Source organism: Orycteropus afer, unplaced genomic scaffold, assembly GCF_000298275.1.
Source record: "Orycteropus afer afer isolate SDZICR_OR568_19922 unplaced genomic scaffold, OryAfe1.0 scaffold00294, whole genome shotgun sequence".
NCBI lineage: Eukaryota > Metazoa > Chordata > Mammalia > Tubulidentata > Orycteropodidae > Orycteropus > Orycteropus afer.
In genome coordinates this window covers 2467428-2489399 of record NW_006921881.1, presented here as the reverse complement: position 1 = coordinate 2489399, position 21972 = coordinate 2467428, and the positions used below count along the sequence as shown (strand labels likewise).

At 45.0% G+C, this 21972-nt stretch overlaps 3 protein-coding genes across 3 annotated transcripts in view; 2 read left to right on the top strand and 1 right to left on the bottom strand.

Moving 5' to 3' along the window:
• The window catches only part of ATAT1 (alpha tubulin acetyltransferase 1), a 20207-nt gene extending 13217 nt beyond the window's left edge, over positions 1-6990 (top strand). Inside the window, exons 7-13 of the mRNA XM_007951405.1 lie at positions 1310-1355; positions 1467-1532; positions 3158-3229; positions 3433-3676; positions 6246-6325; positions 6415-6457; positions 6816-6990. Of these exons, the coding sequence (XP_007949596.1) occupies positions 1310-1355; positions 1467-1532; positions 3158-3229; positions 3433-3676; positions 6246-6325; positions 6415-6457; positions 6816-6990 (726 nt within the window). The remainder of the gene's footprint in view (positions 1-1309; positions 1356-1466; positions 1533-3157; positions 3230-3432; positions 3677-6245; positions 6326-6414; positions 6458-6815) is intronic.
• Positions 6991-7530: 540 nt separating this feature from the next.
• Positions 7531-12062, top strand: CUNH6orf136 (chromosome unknown C6orf136 homolog). Its single transcript, XM_007951404.2, has 6 exons — positions 7531-7602; positions 10037-10447; positions 10725-10813; positions 10987-11187; positions 11786-11855; positions 11949-12062. Exons 1-6 carry the CDS (start codon positions 7531-7533, stop codon positions 12060-12062), a joined length of 957 nt encoding a protein of 318 aa, XP_007949595.1.
• Positions 12063-12379: 317 nt separating this feature from the next.
• DHX16 (DEAH-box helicase 16) overlaps positions 12380-21972 on the bottom strand; it is a 22030-nt gene continuing 12437 nt past the window's right edge. The window contains exons 13-20 of the mRNA XM_007951403.2: positions 16702-16842; positions 14882-15044; positions 14664-14782; positions 14484-14551; positions 13779-13941; positions 13525-13686; positions 13034-13207; positions 12380-12508 (exon numbers count right to left, since the gene is read on the bottom strand). Coding sequence (XP_007949594.1) covers positions 12380-12508; positions 13034-13207; positions 13525-13686; positions 13779-13941; positions 14484-14551; positions 14664-14782; positions 14882-15044; positions 16702-16842 — 1119 coding nt within the window. The remainder of the gene's footprint in view (positions 12509-13033; positions 13208-13524; positions 13687-13778; positions 13942-14483; positions 14552-14663; positions 14783-14881; positions 15045-16701; positions 16843-21972) is intronic.

The following is a 21972-nucleotide window of genomic DNA, read 5'->3' as shown; positions in this document are numbered from 1 at the left end:
ATTTACAGCCTTGAAAACTCTATGGGGTTTAGGTCACTAGGAATCAGAATCGACTTGATAGCAGTATGTTTGGTTTGGTTTCAATAATATTGAACATCTTTTCACATCCTTATTGGCCATTTGCATGTCTTCTAGGTATTTAAGCCCTTTACTTTGCCCATCTTTAAATTGTATTATTTGTCTTTTTGTTGCTGAGTTGTGAGAGCTTTTTATATATTTGAGATATTACATCCCTTTTTGTTGTTAGATGCCATTGAATTGGTTTTGACTCATAGCAACCCTGTGTACAACAGGATGAAACACTGCCTGGTCCCGTGCCATCCTCATAATCATTGCCATGCTTGAACTTGTTGTACCTGCTGTGTCATTCCATCTCGTTGAGGGTCTTCCAGGAGTTGGAAGTGACTCGATGTCATTGGGTTTGGTTTTTATACATCCTTATTAGATACCTTATTTACAAATATTTTCTCTCATTCTGTGGGCTGTCTTTTCACTTTCTTGGTAATGTCCTTTGAAGCATAAAAGTTTTTTTTTATGAAGTCTAATATACCATTTTTTTGTTGTTGTTGCTTATATTTGTGTCATATTTAAGAAACCTCTGCCTTATTTAAGGTCGTGAAGATTTACCCCTATCCTTTCCTTATAGGGGTTTATAGCTTTAGCTCTTAAATTTAGGTCTTTGATCCATTTTGAGTTAATTTTTTTATATGGTGTGAGGTAGGGGTCCAATTTCATTCTTCTGCATGTGGATATCCAGTTATCTCAACACTATTTACTCAAAAGATTTCCTCGTGAATGGCTGTGACACCTTTGTTGAAAATCAGTTGACCTTAAACGTGTGGGTTTATTTCTGGAGTCTCAATTTTACTCATTTACATGTCTATCGTTATGTCAGTACCACACAGTTTTGATTATTTTAGCTTTGTAGGTTTAGAAATTGGGAAGGGTGAGTCCCCCTGCTTTGCAGTTCCTTTTCAAGATTGTTTTGGCTTTTTGAGGTGCCTTGAAATTTTTATATGAATTTTAGGATCAACTTGTCAGGGTCTGGGTATATTTTTATTTTTTATTATAGTAAATATATAGGTAAGAAAATACTTGTTATTTCAGCAGTCTTCACATGTGTAGTTCAGTGGCATTAATTTATGTTCCTCATGTTATTTAAGGTTTGGGTTTTTGATGGTCTGCCATCAAGGACAGGAAGACTGCTTTTTGTTTCTCCTACTGTGCTTTTTTCTAGCACAGAATTTATACTTAAGTATATACTGAGTGGCTGAATGAACAACTGTATTTTACTTGTTTCATTTTCTAGGTGAACAACTTTGTGATCTTTGAAGGCTTCTTTGCCCATCAACATCGTAAGTTGTCTCACCTTTTGTTGGTCATGTAGTTGGGATGAGGGCAAGGAAGTGGACTCTTGGTCCCACTGGCCCCCTCACTGAGGGGCACCAACCCTTCCTTCCTCACAGGGCCCCCTGCTTCCTCTCTGAGGGCAGCTCGACATGCTCGTGCTGCTGTGGATCCCATACCTGCTGGTAAACCTGCATTGAATGGGTGGAGCCATAGTGCAGTGATAGCTAGTCACTCTAAAGGCAGCGGGGAGTACAGTGCCACCTGGGCAATTTTGGAGAACTGTCAAGCAACCCAAGTCTCCAGCAGTCATTACCTGGTTACCTGTGCTCTCATGGGAGCTCAGTGCATTTTAAACTTGGCAAGACTTGTAACTAAGCAAGTTCATTGAGAGCCTATTTGATAATTGATGTTGGTGGGGCCTCTTGCTACTTCAGCTCCATCAAAATAGCCCAGAGTCATGCTCCTCTGTAAACCTCTAAGGTTTCTCTCAGCCTTTGAGGGACAGGCAAATGCAAACAGCCTTTCTATTTCTAGTCATAGAACAGGCAACAGGCATAACATGAATGGTCCAATGTTTAAATATTCATTCGGGAAAATAACTTACCAGGATTTTATAACATTTCCAACCAAAGTTGATCTGGAAAAACCAAACATAAGAGATGCAAAATGCTTTCCAGGTTCGCATCTTATCCTTACACACAGAGATACATAACACTCCCTGCTCAGCTGAGCCCCACTCCCTCTTCTTCCTTACTACATCCCAAAGGGGACAAGAACAGCCCTCTGCTGGCTATGTAGTGCTCGCTCACACAGAAGTACCTCCTTCCCAAGCTGGCTCTTTGGCTAGCTCTTACTTTCTTCCATGGGTAGGATGGGGACTACCCACCACCCAAAGACTACTGTTAGCAAGTAACTAGCATCTACCAATGTCAGACACTGAGAGGCACTTTCTATCCATGACTTACTTCGGTTTCCTAGGCTTCCATCTTCTAGGACTTACAGGCTCTGAGAGGGAGTGAGCACTGACAAGGCTTGTGCGGGTGCCAGCACAGGACTTAGGTCCACAGGGGAGAGTAATGGTGGTAAAGCTTAAGTGAATTAGCTGAGAAGTCACTCATTTGCCACGGATGATAGAGAACCTCTTGAGAGGGAAGGATGGGAGCAAGTATAGAAGTGAGAGGGGAGGCTGCTTTTATGTATAGTATAGTATCATCCTCCCATTTACTCTGATAACTCTTTATCAGGTGTCCACATTTTTTTCTTTCTTAAAAAAAAAAAAAAAAAAAAAAACTCTTCCCATCTTTGCACAGGGAGGAGAGGTTCTGCCCCACCCCCAACATCCCCCAACCTCTCCAAAGCAATTCCTGATTAACCAAGGGCTTTGTCCATCTCATCTAGAGGGACCCAGGGTCCTCATTGACCTGGCTGGGACCATTCCACAGCCTCAGAATCCCAGGGGGGCCTGGCAGCACCCACTGACAGTAAGAGCTCACTCCCCTTGGGTGCCCTTCTCCTGCATCTCCCAGGCCCTCAGTCTCCCCTTTGATCTTTCTCCCTCAACTGTGTGTTTGGCCTACTCCTTCTGGCTTTCCTCAAAAGTGCTCCAGTATCTCCCCTAAAGTCCCTTTTGGTGGGCTGGCATCACCACAGAGCTGATTCTGCGATGGAGCTGAACTACTCTCCTTGCCCAGGAGGAACTGGGTGTCAGGGAACAAAGGTTTGGGTTTCTGGGGGGATTGTGGCAGGGAGGATGGGTACAAAGTATGTTTCCTAATGCTGACCTCCCCTGTGTTCCCTCCACTACCAGCTCCGGCAAGGAAGCTGCCACCCAAGAGAGCAGAGGGAGACATTAAGCCGTACTCCTCTAGTGATCGAGAATGTAAGAGGGGCTTTGTGGGGAGGGAGGGCAGGTGAGGGGCCTGAACCCATGGGAAGTTAATGCTTAGGGAGCCCTAGGGAAGGATTAGTATTCTCTAAAGAGACTGATTTCTCTTCTCTTTTTTTTTTTAACTCTCATTTCTGCTGTCACGACTCTCTGTCTTCTTCTTCTTTATCTTGTTCTTCACTCTCCCTTTCCTCCAGTTTTGAAGGTAGCTGTGGAGCCTCCGTGGCCACTAAACAGGGCCCCACGCCGTACCACACCTCCAACCCACCCACCCCCCCGCTCCAGCAGCCTGGGAAACTCGCCAGAACGGGGCCCCCTCCGTCCTTTTGTGCCAGAGCAGGAACTGCTGCGGTCCCTGCGCCTCTGCCCCCCACATCCTACCGCTCGCCTTCTGCTTGCTACTGACCCTGGGGGCAGCCCAGCCCAGCGTCGCCGCACCAGGTAATAGGACGGTTAGGAAGTCTCCAGCCTGTCAAAGAGGGAGTGAGAAATGGCAAAGAGCATTGGGACCTGTCAGAGCCTTGAACCAGTAGGGTAGATGGATTGAGGAGTCCTGATACTTTTCAGGAAAAAAAGGAAGTCATCTGGAAATAGGTTATAGTGAAGGAGCAGAATAGGACTTCTTTGTAGCCCAAGGACTTTAGTTTTCAAGAGTCAGGAGATAGTGATAGGGTAAGAACACAGATATACATTGGGTGGGGGAAACTGTGCCTTCTAAGACAGGAGAAGTCTTCGTTTAATGTTTGCTGAGGGAGGGGCAGTGCCTTGGACACAGATTGGGGAGCCAGTGGCTTCATGTCAACGCCAGTGTGCCAAGAGCCCATCCCAGCAGACAGGGAAGTGAGCATCTCCTTTAATTCTCTCCCTAACTTTCTCTTCACCTCTGATTGCTCTTTCTGTTTTTCTCTCTCCCCCATTTTCCCTCTCCCCCTATCCTGTCCACAACATCCTTCCACAGCTCCCTTCCCCGCTCTGATGAGAGTCGATACTGACAGACAGCTAGCCCCCTCTTCTTTGAGAGACCTGGGGTGGGAAGAGACCTCCTCCCCTGAGAATCCCAGGCCCACTCTTTAATTGCATCCCCTAGGACTCAGAGAAACTGACAAAGTCCCTCAGGGTCCCAAATGACCTACTACTTTGCAGCTTTTCTTACCACAGAAAGCACCCCTTCTCTCCTAACTTGGGCTCTGGACACTCCCCACAGACAGCCCAGTCTGCTGCCAGACCCCTTAGTTGGGTGGCTCATACTAATTGCCCAGAGAAGCACACTCTTGCTTGCTGTTAGACTAGAACACCATGGAAGGTCTAAGGGCCTTCTCTGCCAGGGAAGTTTTTTAAGGAGTCTTGTCCATGGAATAAATCCCATATTCTTCCTCCAGTGTCTACCGGGGGCTCTAATACTGCTTTGTGCTGCCTGCCACACTTGTCCTTTCAGCCTGCTCATGCCAGCCAATAAGCTCTGCTTCAGAGCAGCGGAAATTAGGCAGGACAGGGACTTTCAGAAATTACCAGCTCCCCAAAGGGATCCACTCAATATTGCCAAACTATTCATTTCCATGTGTTTTATATATGTATGAGCTGATAATCGGCTTGGGGTCTCTATAGGAGACTGACACCACCACTTCCCCCAGATCCATTCTCTGAGGGAGTTTATTCCTTGGCAGTAGATCCCAGCAAGCACTCTGGGATCACTCTTGGCCATGTTGCAAAAGATAAGCCTGATTTCAAGGATCTATTAGATCTGGAATCCCCTGTTGCATCCATCCCTCCCCAGTAGCTAGATGCTGATGTATTTCAGTCATGTGAGATGGTTTTGAGATGATGAGGGACGATTCTTCCTCTGGCTTCCTTCTTTTCTCCATAGCAAGAACCTCCTTCCCTGCTCCATACCCAGGATGTAGATACATCCTTATCCCTTTCTCCCCTCTGAATGTGTGGTAGATCAAGTACCCCTAACAGTATCCCCCCAAATCCTTGGGAGCAGGATCTCCCTCACTTCCCACTCGCTCCTCCCTTTTCTTCTCCTGCTCAGTATTGTCTAAATAAAGTGTGAATCCTTTTGTGTTTTTTAAACTAACATTTTCAATGAACAAAAAGAACCATCCAAAAAAAAAAAAACCCAACTCAAGGTCTCAGCCTCTTTTGTGCGTCACCCCCTTATTTCCCAGGGATCTCAGGGTTTCTGACCCTCTCTGAGATCTGCAGATCTGCTGCTGAGGAGCCTGAGTCCCTCTTCCAGAGTCTGTTTCCATCTTCATTGCTGATCTTCTGCGGATTCTGCACATCTCCTCTCGTGTAATCACCAGCTCTCACGGTGTTGGCTTCCGTATCTAGTCCCCCATTCCCTCCAGAAATCTCTAGCTCTCCCCAGTAACTTCTACCCTCTACCGTGGGCCAGCTCTTGCAGCGATGTCACAGTTTATCAATATCTCTGGGATCCACTAGCTGCCTCCCGATTGTTCCCTGGATTCCTCTTCCTACTATGGAATTTCCTCCTCCCTCCCCCTCTAAACCCTTGGATCTCTCACCAAACAATCCCTTTTCTCCATTGAGCTTCAGCAGTCTCTCGCCATGCCAAAGCCTCCTTCCTTTTTCCTTCTAAATTTAAGCTCATCACTCCCTAGTCCCCTCTGGTCTAAGGTATCCTATACTTAAGGTAACCATATTTTCTAAACCAAACGTCAAAGCACCTGGTCCAACAAAATCTTCGCCTATGTGTGAGTCTGTTTTTATGGCATGATTTGGATCACACTTACCCATACATTTAACACATTCTTCAACTAAAAAGAATAAAGCAACAAAGCAGGACTGCTTCAGAAAATTTTGGGGCATTGAATGAGCTCCCTCCCCATTTCTGGAGTACAGCTTAGATTAGAACCCTATAGCAATGATAATTACCCCCTTCTCTTTGTTCCTGTGCTCTTCCTTTTCTTCCTCTCCTCTAAATTCTCCATACCCACCCATCTTTCATCCTGTAGCCTCTCCCCATCATCTCCCATTTCTTCTGCAGGGGAACTCCCCCAGGGCTGGTAGCCCAAAGCTGCCACTACAGCCGCCATGGGGGGTTCACTTCCTCATCCCCTGACACAGGTAAGTATTCACCCCTCACCCACAAATCAAGTAGGGCACATTTACTACCCACTCCTGCCTTCCCATGCACATGCTTGGTATTTCCACAGGCAAGCAAGAATTGAAGCAGGGGGAACAGGAAACAGAGAATAGGTGAGGCCTGAACCACTCCCCTACCAGCTTTAACAACCTATGCCTCTCACCACCTTCTTATAACTCCTTTCCTAACAGCACTCAACCACTTCTTCTTCCTCAGTCTTTCAACTGGACACCAGTTCCTCCCACAAAATCAACCTAACATCCTACAAGCCTCTCCCCATAAGATCAACTCCTGTGCTTGAGAGGCTTCAAATTTGGACACACTAGTGTTTCTCGCTTGCTTCATCACATGTCCTCCTTTACATCAAAACTTGACACTTAAAATCTAGAGTGGAGGAGTTTGTGATCTTAATTACCTGTTTAGTACTATAACCCCCTCTCCACCTCCCAGGTCTGCAGATCCACCTCCCAGGTCTGCCGATGAGGAGCAGGTCCCCTCACAGGACGGCTCTGGGGAGGAACACATGCACACAGTTCCCCTACAGGTCCAGGCACCACCTGCCCCTACTTGGACAGTAGGTGGGAACATGTTCAACGCCAGGTTCATTCGAAACCTGCAGGAAGGTCGCAGCACAAGACCTTGGTGACCGCAGTTCCCTCCCATACCGCCAAAGACAGTATTATTTTTCCCTCACTACAAGAGACAGCCAAAGCCCCACGCGTATATGGATGTGTTCATTCATTCATTCAACAGCCTTTTAATCATTTGTATCTTTTTTTAATAAGAGTAATAAAGGTATTTATTTTATCACGGGAGCTATTCTAAGGCTTATTATTTCAATCCCCTCCCTCTTTGACTTTCACCTGTCCGTTCAGTCCCATCTTCGCTAAAATTTTGCGCAACCGCCATAGGCGGAATGCAGGTCTCCGCGGAGCTAATTTACTGCGCAGGCGCTCCAAGACAAACACGGATACGGAGAGCGCAGGCGCCCTAGCTGCAAACAGCGCTTCAGCCCTTCTTTGGAATCCGCAGTGCGCAAGCGCGCAACATCTCCGTTTCCCTCCCCTCAGCTTCTTACCCGCCCCCCCCCCTTTCCCCTTCAAGAAGCCGGCTCTGGGGCGCGTTCACCCCTGTGAGGAGGCCGGAGGCCAGACTCGGGAGGCGCTCTCTCCACTCCCGGAAGATCATGTACCAGCCTTGCCGGGGGGCGGCCCGACATCTCGGCCCCTGCCTCCGCGCCTACCAAGTTCGACCCCAGGTAAGAGCGAAGAAGAAGCGGACAGGGAGGAGAGGTGAAGAGAGGGGGCGGGGAGAGACCCTTCTCAGAGCCGGCGCGTGGGGGCAGAGCGCGCCCCGCCTCCGCGCAGGCGCACCAGTGCCCCACCGCCCCTTTCCACCTGTATTCTGCGGTTTGTGAAGGGGCGAGGGTCGCAGAGCCCTGGCGCTCGCGGGATGTCGGTTCTCGCGGGTCTGGGAGAGGGCAGTCGGTGTCGAGGCTCAGTCAACTGGGCGCGTCCTTTTGTGACCGAGTTTGCAGTTATCTGAAGCTGGAGGTGATTTGAAGGACAGTAAGGGGGCGGAGAGGTTCGTAGCCCGGCTGCGGCACCGCCCAGGAGGCCCCTGGCCCCCACCTGACCTGCGAACTGCGCTCCGCAGCCCGCGCATCCTCCACCTGGTTAGCGGTCCTGGCAGCCAGGCCGGCCTGGGTGACTGGTTTCAGGCCCCGGTGCCCGTCAGGCAAGATGGTCACACCCCTGTCTGAGCCGGCGTCTCGGGGACACCGTCGGGACAGGTACCCGCTCGGCCGCCTGCCTTCCCTGGAGTAAGACCCCGTGGGTTTCTGGGAGCGGCGGGACTCAGATAAGGTCTGATTTTTGACCTCTCCTAGTCGCAGTTTCAGTGTCGGTGATCAGAGAAAATGAAGCCTATCCTTTAACTGTCTCCTGGGATTGTGTCTTTCAGAGGGGCCGGAGTTGAGAGTAGCTTACATTTATGTACTACTTTACAAGTTAATAAAATTTTATTTGTATTCATTATCTCGTATATGCCTCATAATAATTCAGTGCGGCATTGTCTTCCTAATTTATAGGAAGCAGGAATAGGGAATGAGAGTGCCTAGGGCTATATGGTAAAATTGGAACTAAAAATTGCCCTAGTTCCTTTTCTTTTCTGTGTATAGTATTTGCTTAACAGACTTAATCAGAGTTGTGCTGTTGTTAAGTGACGTCGAGTCGTTTCCGACTCATAGCAACCCCATGCACAGCAGAACGAAACACTGCCCGATCCCGCGCAGCCCCACAATCCCTGCTATACTTGAGCCCATCATCGCAGCCACCGTATCAATCCGTCTCGTTGAAGGCCTCCCCCTCTTTCGTCGACCCTCCACTCTACCAAGCATGACATCCTTCTCCACGGAATGGTCCCTTCTTACTCAGATGTTGCAGCTCTTTCCTAGTCCTATTTTGCGAGCCTTTTAGCCTAAACGGACCTACAGGTGCGAGGTAATGTACCAAACAGTGTTTCTTTGCTATTCATAAGGTTTTCCCTGGCCAATTCTTTCAGAAGTGGACGGCCTCTTCCTTCTTCCTAGTCTGTCTCAGTCTATAAACTGGGCTGTTACCTATGCACCAGGTGCATCTCACTGGGTTTTAAACACCAGAGGCTCAGCCTCAAAACTCACGTTTGCATGTCACCACAGTAGGACAAACCGACAGACAAGTTTGTCCTGCTGTTGGAGACCTCTCGTATCCCCCCCACCTGGGTCCCTGTGACTGACTTCCTCTGTCTGGCTTCCTGTCTTTTAATCCCCTTTCTCCTGCTGTAGGCCACATAATTTCATCCACGGTACAGTAAAGTCTATTATTTCATTTTTTTGGTTCATTCAGCAAACATGTACTCTTGTAATAGGATTCTTGCTAGGAAAAATAAAAGTGCCCCTAAAACCACGGAAATATTAAGCAGATGTAAGAGGGTTTGTTAATGTTTTCAGAAGGTTCTTTTTCTATTTACATCAGGTAGATACACTCCTTAGAGCCATCAATTGTGGGAGAACAAAAGGGCAGTGTTTGCACAGGGTGAACCTGGGGTGGGGACAGAAATGCTTAGGAAAGGAGGACACAGCTAAGAGGTAACTACAGGGAGGAAGTGGGAAGAGAACTGTTACACTGTGGGGAATTGCAGTCAGTGTCATGAAATAAAATGTCTATGAAGTGCTGTATGGAAAATGATTTGCTTGCTAAACTTTCACCCAAATCACAACAAAAAATAATGAAAATAAAAGGTTTTTGTGTAACAGGAAACTGTTTCCTCCTGTTTTCAGTAGAGATGGAGATGAATCCATTCCTTTCTTCCTCTAGTATGTAATCCGTCTCCTGTCAGGAGACGTAGGAGCTTTGGTGGTGTTGTGGTTAAAGCATCGGGCTGCTAATCAAAAAGATCTGCGGTTTGAACCCACCAGCAGCTAGCTCCACAGAAGGTGAGGCAGTCTGCTTCTGTAGAGATTTACAGCCTTGAAAACCCTATGGAGCAGTTCTGTTTTGTCCTATAGCATCTCTATGAGTCAGAATTGACAACACAGCAGTGGCTTTGGTTTTGGTTTGGTAGGTGGGAGCAGGAAGCAATTAATGAGCAGAATTTGGATGAAGAGGCATTAGGCACCTAAGTTCTTTTTCCCTTTTGTTCTTCTTCCTCAGGACCAGCTTTCTCCATGGGCCCTACCATTCCCACCACTTTGGCCCCACTCCACAACAACCACTTCTACATCTTCTCCCATCCTCTGGTCTCCCCCACCCCCATGCCCTGCCACTCGGTTACTTCCTCAGACTCCCCCACTACCTCTACCTCTCCCTCAGGTCGAGGCCCTCAACTCACCATGGGTGGTTCTCCCTCCAGGAAATGGGGAGGAGGGACTGGGACCTGAGTTGCACAGGGGTTGCCTGGAAGGGCTTAGAAGCCTCTTTGAGGGACAACCTCCCTGCCCCTATCCTGGGGCTTTGATACCCTTCCAAGCCCCTGGTACTGCCCACCCTTCCCCTGCCACTCCATCAGGGGATCCCAATATGGAGGAGCACTTGGCAGTCATGTATGAAAGACTGAGACAAGAGGTAAGTCAGTTTGCAAGTGGTCTTCTACCACAGTGGGAGGAATGTAGGTAATAATGGAAATAGGGGGTTAGTTAACTGGGTTCTTTCATGGAACCACAAGGCATAATGTATTGTAAACATTCTGAGGAAAAGATGCTCCTCAGTTTGGATTAGGAGAGGTTAAACATGGGACAAGATGACCTTTCACTGAAGTGAGGGGGCACTAAACATAGAAAACTGAAAAATAGGATCATCTTTTGTCTTTGCCATGAGTGTGACACCTTCTTCTTTCACCTAGCTTCCCAACCTCTTCCTTTATTCCCACGACTACACACTCTACTCATCAGATGTGGAATTCATCAATGAGATCCTGAACATACGTACCAAGTGAGAGTCGGGGCACTGGTAGGACCTTGGGGGAGGAAAGGGCTCAATGCTATATACTTGACCCTTTTCACTTCCCAAAGGTCCTAGGCTGCTTTTCACAACTGTTTCCATTTCTTTGGCAGAAACTAGTTTGGTTTTCGTCTCTGCCTTCATGAGGCCTTTCTTCTTCACAGGGGCCGGGCATGGTACATTCTATCATTGACCCTCTGCCGTTTCCTGGCCTGGAACTATTTTGCACAACTTCGATTGGAGGTTCTACAACTGACCCGCCACCCTGAAAATTGGACCCTGCAAGCCCGTTGGAGGCTCGTGGGGCTGCCCATCCACATGCTATTTCTGCGATTCTACAAGCGTGACAAGGACGAACTTTACCGGTAAGAGAGAAGTGAGAAAGGACCCAAACTATAATCAGTTTCCTAGTCTCTTTTAGGAACATGATAAGCTCATCTCCCAGATAATCCCTGATCTACCGTGACTTGACTATGATCTCCTTGAGGGCAGGGATGTCTGTTAGTCTAACGTAACAAAAAGAATAGGAACTTTGAGTATATTAGGAAATCTCTGAACTTCAATTTTTTCATGTCCATTATTTAGCACATGACAGGTTCTCAGATACTTAACTGCATGAATGAAAATTCCTGTTAAGAGTTGAGCCTCACAGCTTTTATTTAAAGTACCATATACATTTCTGGCAGAGTCAAATCACCAAAATTGTTAAGACTCACAGCCTTTAAAACTGTGTGTTTAAACCAGTGCTTCTCAAATTTTGCTGCATGGTGGAATGACCTAGAAATCTAAAAAAAAAAAACTGGCGCTAGACACAATCGGGGCTTCAAGATATTAAAAAATTCCAAGATGGTCTAAAGTGTAGCAAAATTTAAGAACTGTTAGTTTAAACAAATGCTTGAACTAAACTTTGGGACCAGTCAGTCACTTTCTTCCTCAGTAAGCCTCTCATTCTCCCATCCCCAGGACCTACGATGCCTATTCTACCTTCTTCCTGAATTCCAGTGGCCTCATTTGTCGCCATCACCTAGATAAAGTGAGTCTTGGGGTCATTGGGGATGACGGTGGGGTGAAGGGGTAGAGCATCTGAGAACTGCCCCTCATCCTGCATTAACCTTTCTCCCTGCAGCTGATGCCTTCACACTCACCCCCAACACCTGTGAAGAAGCTGCTAGTGGGAGCCCTGGGAGCCCTGGGGCTGTCAGAACCAGAACCCAGCTTACATGTGTATTCTAAGGCCTGAGGGAGAACTGGGGGGAGGACAGCACTGAAGACTTTGTAACGCACAAGAGAAGGGGATGGAGGCAGCCAAGAGTCTCAGGAGCCAGCTTCCTCCCCTTATTTGTCTCCTTCCTTTCTTTCCATCTCATGCTGTGTAAAGCTGCTGTATAATTTAACTTGTAAATAATAAAACTAAAGTGAATATGTAATAGATTTTTCATATTCCAGTTTCTTTCTTTGAATCCAAAAAGTTCCCACAAGCATTATTCCAAAAATAATTTTATTTAATAGATATTAAATAACGTACAGAAGTCAGGGTCTGCTTATATTCTGTTTTCTTTACCCTAGCTCTTCTCGTGTCTTGCCTATTTTCTTGGGCATTTTCTTAGCATGGGGATCTTCTAGTTCCTTTGCTTTATAGTAGTGGGGAGCCACCTCCAGAAGCCAACTGCTCTCAATCTCTAATACCTAAAAGGGGAGTGAAAAGATGAGTAGTAGTCCCTTCCTCCCAACCTAGATTCTCATGTATGTATGACCTAAAAGAGTTCTCTTCTCTCTCCTTTGACTGCAGGGCTAGGGGAAAAGGTGCCTGGCTCTTACTACTATAACAGGAAGGACAGACACCTTTACTTGATACAATCTTTAGGGTCAGAGTGTTATTCAAAGTGCCAAGTATATTACCACTAAGAAAAGCCTGGACCTTAAACACTGTAAAGTATGCCTTATGAGGACAGAGACCTCATTTGCCTTGTTTATCATTATAGCTCCAACACTAAAAACAGTACTTATTGAACCAGTATATAGTATTCTGATCTTAGAAGATGTTAAGATAGTTATTAGAAAAGATACCTTTCTATTTTATCCTACTTGAACCAAATTGTATTTTCCGGTTTCTCTGCCAGTCCTAGCAACTTGCAACTGGGTTCATAACTTGCCAGGATACCATGTCCCCACATAATCTCTGCCTGTCTGAGCAGCAGATGGGATACTCACCTGTCTCATGAACTCCTTGGTGGTCAAGACAAGTTCATGGTAGAGCAGCCAACGTGGCTGTTCCTCAAAGAGGGAGGAGTTGGGGTGAATGAACACGGTCTGCTGCTGTTTCACTGTGCGATACCCACTACGCGTCAACCGTGCTGTATGGTAGAAGTAACCAGCAGTGATGGCCTAAAGAGCAGACAGGAAAGAAAGTCAATGGGAAAGCCAGACATCAGGAAAGCCTTATTGCACTACTTTCTTAGTTTAGGCTTATGGGGAACTAGAAAGTTACGGACTGTATGAAGAACCCACTGAGAACCAACCTTCAGTGATCTGGGAGAGAAAAAGCCTGAGGGGAAAACATTTTCCACCAGGGGACAACATTTTCCACCAGGGGACAGGGCACATTATTAGGCTGGAGGAACTACTGCATACTCCTCAACCTCTGAGAAGCTTGCTCCTTGGAAGACACTAGGTGGAGAGCAGTAGACTGAAGAAATGCTGACCTTGCGTACTCGGATGTAGTCTCCCTGGCAAGAAGTGAGACCAACTTCCACACGCTCCAAGAGCCCCTCTAGTTGTTCCCGCACATCCCGGGCTCGACGCATTGATCTAAACTGTACAAAGTTCTCATAGCACCACTGGGAAGAATAGCCACTTTCAGCCCACTGTGAAGGTTAAAAAAGGGAGGAGTTACATAATACAGTAAAACTACAGTTTCCCATATCGTCTTCATTTCCACTCATCCAATCCCAGTAACCTGTGTATAAACATTGAGTAGAACCAGGTGGTCCCCTCCAGGGAGGAAGAAGTTGACACGGGCATTGTCAGCATGGACAACTTTGTCTTTGGGCCGGTAGAAGATGGAGTTGTTGACAGAGAGCATGGCAGCCACTGTCAGGATCTCCTCTGAGCAGCTGTACCTGGGACAGGAAGGGAACAGCATGAGCATTCAAAGAAAAAAGACGTAAGAACAAACAGAGAAAAAAATGATCATTGTGTAATATTTCCTCAGGTGGCTACAAGTAGGGCAACAGATTTTGGTGGTGGCAGCACTGGCAGCTGAGGGTCAAGGAGGTGGGAGTTGTAGATCAGTTACACAGGAGTGATACCCATGGAAGTGGGGGGGGGGGCAAGGTAGGAAGGGATCAGGGACTTTTGAAAGCTTCTGCAGTAGGAAGGTGTGTACTACGTGCATCGAGGAAAGTTTCAAAATCAGCCCTCAATCAGCACCCCTCACAAATGGAAAATCTTCCACTTTCTTTTACACCCCTGAATTTTCTGTGTCGTCCCGATCTGATATCATGATCAAGGACAGGGCAGGATCTTACTGACTCTTATGGGCTTCAAAAGGGGCAGTAAGTTCTCCAATAATAAATTATTATTATTAGAGACAGAAGCCCAGAAATAGAAAGAGGTATGGCCAGTTTGTATACTAAGTGGCAGAAGTCAGAAGGGAGCTTACTTCTCAGAGGCTAAGATCATTTTAGACAGCATGGGGTCCACTGGAAGCTCTGCCATCTTCCGACCAGACTAAGAAGAAAGTGAAACAATGCCAGGTTTTCCTCTACCATTCTAAGGGTTGCCAGAGCCACGCGTGACCTCTTCATCCTGTCCCGTACCCCATGTCTCCCTCCTATCTCACCGTAGTGAGCTCCCCAAGGTGGTTGAGGGCTCCCAGAGCGTACAGTTGCTCCAAAGCCAGCAGCAGGGTCTCATACGGTGGAGGGTCCAGGAAATCAAAGTGCATTAGGTCATGGATCCCTAAAAAAAGATGTGAGGGGATCAAGACAGTCTCTTCACAGGACCCAGTGACTCTAGCACCACTTCCCTCCTCCCTCAGGACTGGGGTACCACAATTACCTAAGCTCTTAAGGAGCAACACAACATTGCCCAGACTGGTCCTCTGGATCTCGGGCACTGTCGTTTCCTCAAGCTCATGCTGATAGGCCCAGGCAGTATACAGGCGGAAGCACTTGCCTGCAGCCACCCGACCCGCTCGGCCAGCCCGCTGATTGGCTGAGGCCTACACAAAAGAAAGACAGGCCAGCTGACAATTTGGTAAAGGAAAAGAGAGGGAAGCATTTATACACTCAATCTGGGATATAGACCGATTATTCCTCATCCTCTAGAAAACTCCCACCCCACTTCTGAGTTGTTGTTGTTGTTGTTGTTATGTGCCATCGAGTCGGCCCCGACTCATAGCGACCCCTCCTTGGGTTTCCAAGGCAGTATCACTACGGAAGTAGGATTGCCCAACCTTCTTCCGAGGAGTGGCTGGTGGGTTTGAACCGCCAGCCTTCTGGTGAGCAGTCAAGTGCTTTAGCCACTATGCTACCAGAGCTCCATTCCTTTTTTTTTTTAATTTATTGTGATTTGGGTGAAGATTTACAGAGCACATTCACTTTCCATACAGCAGTTCACATATACTTTGTCTCATGTCATTGACCACAGTTTACCACAATGCAACAGCTCCCCTCCCACTTCCTCCCCATAGTTACCTCTTCCCAGTGACCATCCCTCCATACTCTCCTGCACCCTGAGCTGACCCCCTGTGCATAAGTAGCCCTTTCTTCTCCCATGATTGTTCTCTCCAGGGCGTGTGTCTACTTGAGGTAAATGTTTAACTCATATGCCTGTACATTGTTTGGCTGGAAACCACAGGTGTGGGTTCAATTCCAGACCTGAAGGGTAGCTAGGGGCCATAGTCTCAGTGGTTCCACCAGGCTCTATTGGACCAGCAAACCTGGTCCCCACCTTTTTTGTTTTCCTCCAAATGATTTTGAGTTTTGTTCCACGTTGTTCTCCCTCTCTATCCAGGATCTCCTACATCCCTTCCAAGTGGATGACAGTGGTAGCTGGGCACCATCTACTTCTTCTGGTCTCATAGTTGTATAGGTTGCAGATCGGATGGTGTACCAGCACTAGGACTGATTGTTTCCATTAATTTTGGTTTTCTTCTTTCTTCTTTGCTCTTGACAAGGAGAGACCCATCGTTACATCTAGATGGCAGCTTGTTAGCTTTTAAGATCCCAGTCGCTACTCGCCAAAGTAGGAGGTGGAACAATGTTTGTATAGTATGTTATGCCAATTGAGCTTGATGTCCCCTGTGACGATGGTCCCAAGCCCGCAGGTTCAACTACTCAGTCCCTCCGGGTAGCTGGCTGTGACCAAACAGTGACCACAACCTTGCCCCTTGTCAGCTCTACTATACACCTGGGAATTCTGATCATTCACATAAACTTACAGGACCATTGTCTGCCAACCCTATATATGATCTTGGATGTTGTTGTTGTTGTTGTTGTTTGCCATCGAGTCGGCCCCGACTCATAGCGACCCCTACTTGGGTTTCCAAGGCAGTATCACTACGGAAGTAGGAATGCCCAACCTTCCTTCCGAGGAGTGGCTGGTGGGTTTGAACCGCCAGCCTTCTGGTTAGCAGTCAAGTGCCTTAGCCACTATGCTACCAGAGATCTTGGATACACTCCCCATTTCATAGACATACCTAATCATTTAGGTTGTCCACCTATCTATCCATCCATATACCCACGTTTGCCTTCCCTTACAACTCAGTACTGTATATGCAAAAGGGTTCACATTTGTTGTCTTGAGTTGTACATTCCTTGTAGAGACTTAACCCCTCCTCCCATGGAAACCCTGTTCCCAAGGAGACCCAGGCTGACCTTGCTGCAGGGTGTGACAGTGAGTGACTCCATGCCTGTGCGAGGATTATAGCTCTTTTGCTTACAGAATCCTGGATCCAGCACGTAAATGATGCCCTCAATGGTGAGGGATGTCTCAGCGATGTTCGTTGCCACTACCACCTGGGAGAGAAGATAATTAAATAGAGTCACCTCAAGACCCTGCTCACCTGTTGTTGTTGTTGTTATGTGCTTTCGAGTAGGCCCTGACTCATAGCGACCCCTCCTTGGGTTTCCCAGCGGTATCACTATGGGAGTAGATTGCCCAACCTTCTTTCCAAGGAGTGGCTGGTGGGTTTGAACTGCCAGCCTTCTGGTTAGCAATCAAGTGCCTTAGGCACTATGCTACCAGAGCTCCTGCCTACCTAGTTACCTAGAAAAAAATCATCCTGGAAAGTGAGGAGTAGAGAAGCAGGTACAGATGAGGGGCAGGAGTGGTGGAGGTTAGTGTCCATAGTCAGGAAAGGAGGACAAGGCCAATGGAGAAGTGAGGTCAGCAGGAACATAATATGGAAAGAAGTGAAAAAGAGGATTTAGGGTTTATTTCCAGGATGAGAGACAGGGGTATCCAGGTTCCTGTCTCCATCTTCTCTACACACCACTTTCTTTTCTTTTTAAATACATTTTATTGAAATATAATTTATGTACAGTGAAATCCATAAAACTGAAGTCTACACACCACTTTCATTTTCATCTTCACAAATCACTTCCTGCAGCAGCCTCCTAACACATCTCTGTTTCTATTCCTAGCTTTGCTAGCCCATCTTCACTTGGCATCCAGAATGATCTTTTTAAAATGTATACCTGTCACATCACTCCTCCACCCTTTAATGGCTTCCCATCATACTTCAGAATTAAATCCAGACTCCTTAAAGTCCTATATCCTCTAGGACCTGGCTACATTTCTGACTTATCTCCTAGCACTTTACCTACAACTTCAATATACCACTGTACACTGGCTGCTCCCTGACTTGGGGCTTTGCACAAGCTGTTCCATCTGCTGGGAGCAGTCTTTTTCCAGAGATAGCCTGGATCCCTCCCTCCCTCAATTAATGCAGGTCTGCCCTACTTTCATCTTATTCCCTATACGCCAACAAAAATACCGTGCTGCTATCCCTCACCCTGCCATGTCCCACAGTCAATCTCCATCTTCCTTTACTGCTTTGTATCTCCTAAGAGCACTTAACCACAAATGACATTACATATTTACATAGCCATTATCTCCTTCCAGGAGATTAAGTTCTAACAACAAAAGTCCTGGCTCAGAGGGCTTCACAGGAGAATTCTACCAAACATTCAGAGGAGAGCTGACTCCTACTCAAACTATTCCATAACATAGAAAAGGATGGAATCCTCCCAAATTCACTTTATGAAGCAAGCAAAACCCTGATACCAGCCAAAGACACCACTAAAAAGGAAACCTACAAATCAACGGGAGCTCTAGTGGTGTAGTGCCTAAGGCACTTGACTGCTAACCAGAAGGTCTGCAGTTCGTTCAAACCCACCAGCCACTCCTTGGAAAGAAGGTTGGGCAATCTACTTCCGTTGAGATACCCCCTCACAAACCCAAAGAGGGGTCGCTATGAGTCAGAGACGACTCAACAGCACATAACAACAACAACAGACCAATATCCTTCATGAATACAGATGTAAAATTCCTGAACAAAATCTCAGCCAATAGACTCCAACAATGTATTAAAAAAATAATACATCATGACCAAGTGGGATTCATACAAGGTACGCAAGATGGTTCAACGTTAGAAAAACAATCCATGTAATCCATCACATAAATCAAATAAAGGAAAAGAAGCACATGATCATATCAATCGATACAGAAAAGATATTTGATAAAATCTAACACCCATTCCTGATAAAAACTCAGGAAAACAGGAATGGAAGGGAAATTCCTCAACATAATAAAGGGCATATATGCAAAACCAACAGCCAACATTATTCTCAAGTGGAGAGGGACTAAAACCATTCATTCCCCTTGTGAACAGGAACCAGACGAGGATGCCCTTTCTCACCACTTCTATTCAACACTGTATTGGAAGTCCTAGCCAGGGCAATAAGGCAAAAAAAGGGAAATCAAAGGCATCCAAATTGGTAAGGAAAAAGTACAACTCTCTATTTGCAGATGAAGTGATCCTATACATAGAAAACCCAAGAGACTTAGCAAGAAAATTACTGGAACTAATTGAAAGATTTAGCATAGTGGCAGAACACAAGAGCAACATAAAAAATCCGTTGGATTCCTCTACACCAGCAAGGAAGTCTCTGAAAAGGAAATAAGGAAACCAATACCATTTACAATAGCTACCAGAAAGATAAAATACTTGGGAAAAAATCTTACCAGGAACACAAAAGTTCTATACAAAGAAAACTACAAAATACTGCTGCAAGAAACCATAAGAGATCTACATAAATGGAAAAACATATCATGCTCATGATAGGAAGACTGAACACTGTGAACACATCGATACTACCCAAAGCATTCTATACATTCAAAGCAATCCCAATCCAGATTCCATCAGCATTCTTTAAGAATATGGAAAAAAACAATCACTAATTTCATATGGAAAGAAAAGAGGCCTCAGATAAGCAAAGCATTACTGAAGAAGAACAAAGTAGGAGGTCTCACACTCCTGGATCTCAAAATCTACTATACAACCACAGTAGTCAAAACAGCGTGGTATTGATACAATGACAGACACATAGACCAGTGGAACAGAACTGAGAACCCAGAAATAGATCCATCAACCTATGGTCAGCTGATCTTTGACAAAGGGCTGAAATCCATTAAATGGGGAAGAGAGAGTCTTTTTACCAAATGGTGCTGGCAAAACTGGATATCTATTTTCAGAAAAATTAAACAAGATCAATACCTCACACCCACACACCAAAACTAACTCCAGATAGATCGAAGAATTGGGTATAAAACTTAAAAGTATAAATTTCAAAGAAAAAATAGGGACAAACATAGGGGCCATAATATATGGCATAAATAGAACAACAAACATAAATAAAAATACAAAAACAGCAGAAGATAAACTAGATGACTGGAACCTTCTAAAAAGTAAATTCTATGTATATCAAAAGACTTCTCCAAAACAGTTAAAAAGAGAACCTACAGATTGGGAAAAAATATTCAGCAACAACATATCTGATAAGAGACTTATCTCTAAAATTTACAGAAAAATCTAACCCCTCAACATAAAAAAGACAAACAATTCAATTAAAAAATGGGCAGAAGACATGGACTGGACAGACACTTCACCAAAGAAGACAGCCAACAAACACAAAAAGAAATGTTGGCAATCATTAAGCCATTAGAGATGCAAATCAAAACAACAGTGAGATACCACTTCACCAGAGCAATTAGAAATTTCATTAAGACAGAAAATAACAAATACTGGAGAGGATACAAAAAGATGGACTCTCATATGATGCTGGTGGGACTGTAAAATGATAAAACTGTGGAAAACGGTATGGTGATTCCTTAAAAAGTTAGAAATACCATTTGATCCAGCAATTCCATTATTTTGTTAAATTTGCCAGTGGCTTGTCAATTTTATTGATCTTTTCAAAAAACCAACTTCTGGTCTTGTTGATTTTTTCTATTACCCTTCTATTTTGTTTTCACTGATTGCTGCTCAAATCTTTATTATTTCTTTTCTTCTGGTGACTGTAAGCTTTTCTTGCTGTTCTTCTTCTAACTGATGGAGATGTTGGTTTAAAGTGTTGATTTTGGCTCTTTCTTCTTTTTTTGATATGTGCATTGAGTGCTATTAATTGGCCTCTGATCACTGCTTTTGCTGTGTCCCAAAGATTTTGGTATGTTTTCATTCTTGTTTGATTCAAGGAATTTTTGAATTTCAATTTTTATTTCTTCTCTTATCCAGTCTTTCTCAAGGAGGATGTTGTTTAGTTTCCATGTGTTTACTCCTTTTCCATTGATCTTCCTATTGTTGATTTCTAATTTGATAGCACATTGATCTGAAAAGATGCTTTGCAGTATTTCAATGTTTTCAAATTTATTAAGGCTTGCTTTATGGCCTAACATACAGTCTACTATGGAAAATGTTCCCTGTGCACTGGAAAAGAATGCATATTGTGCTGTTATTGGGTGAAGTGCTCTGTAGATGTCTATAAGGTCAAGTTGATGGATTGTATTGTTCAGCTCTTCTGCATCTTTGTTGAGTTTCTTTCCGGTTGTTTTATCTTTCATTGAAAGTGGTATATTAAAGTCTCCCTCTATGACTGTGAGTCATCCATTTGAATTTTCAACACTTTTAAAGTCTGATTTATGTATTTTGGGGCTCTTTCATTGGGTTCATAGATATTTATTATGGTTACATTTTCATGTTCAATTGATCCTTTAATCATTATATAATGTCCTTCCTTGTCTTATATGGTGGTTTTTGTCTTAAAGTCAATTTGATCAGAAATTAACATTGCCACTCCTGCTCTTTTATGGTTGCCATTTGCTTGATATATCTTTTTCCAACCTTTGAATTTTAGTCTATTTTTGTCTTTGTCTCTAAGGTGTGTGTCTTGTAGACAGCATATTGATGCATTTTGTTTTCTTATCCAATCTGCAACTCTCTGTCTCTTGAGTGATGCATTTAATCCATTAACATTCAGGGTAATTAATGATAAGTTTGAATTTGTTGCTGTCATTTTGTTATGTGTTTTTCATGGTGTCCCTGGTTTCTTTGTTCCATATTATTTTCTGTGCTGAGCTCACTATGTTTATGAATCATGTTATCATTTCCTTTGTTGCTGTTGTTTCGTATTTGCTGAGTATTTGTACTTGTCCTCTTTTTTTATTGTGATATGACGGTTTATCATTTTTCTTTGAGGTTACCCTGTGATTTATTATTTTCTCCCCAAGATTACAACAGTCCTTTCTATCTTGCAACTGTCTTGACTTCCTCACCGTTTAGAAGTTCTGTAACTACACAGTATTTTCCCTCCATTTGGTTTGTAGTTGTCCTCACTTGCCAATTGATGTCTTTGGTTCCCTGTTTATAATCTTGTAAGCTTATTTTACTTTGGATATGGCCATAGCTGTGGTTTCTGGATTATGTCATCTTGTGTATTAATGGTCGGTTGTTATTTGCTATTTTTGGTTCTCTGTTCAAAGGATTCCCTTTAGAAATCTTGTAAGGTTGGTCTGGTTTTAACAAATTCCCTTAGTTTCTGATTATCTGGAAGTCTCCTAATTTCACCATCATATTTGAGGGACAATTT

Coding starts and splice junctions, on each gene's coding strand:
- CUNH6orf136 (XM_007951404.2), top strand. CDS start 7,531: ATGTACCAGCCTTGCCGGGGGGCGGCCCGACATCTCGGCCCCTGCCTC. Junction 7,603..10,036: donor CCTACCAAGTTCGACCCCAG/GTAAGAGCGAAG, acceptor CTTCTTCCTCAG/GACCAGCTTTCTCCATGGGC. Junction 11,856..11,948: donor GTCGCCATCACCTAGATAAA/GTGAGTCTTGGG, acceptor TTCTCCCTGCAG/CTGATGCCTTCACACTCACC.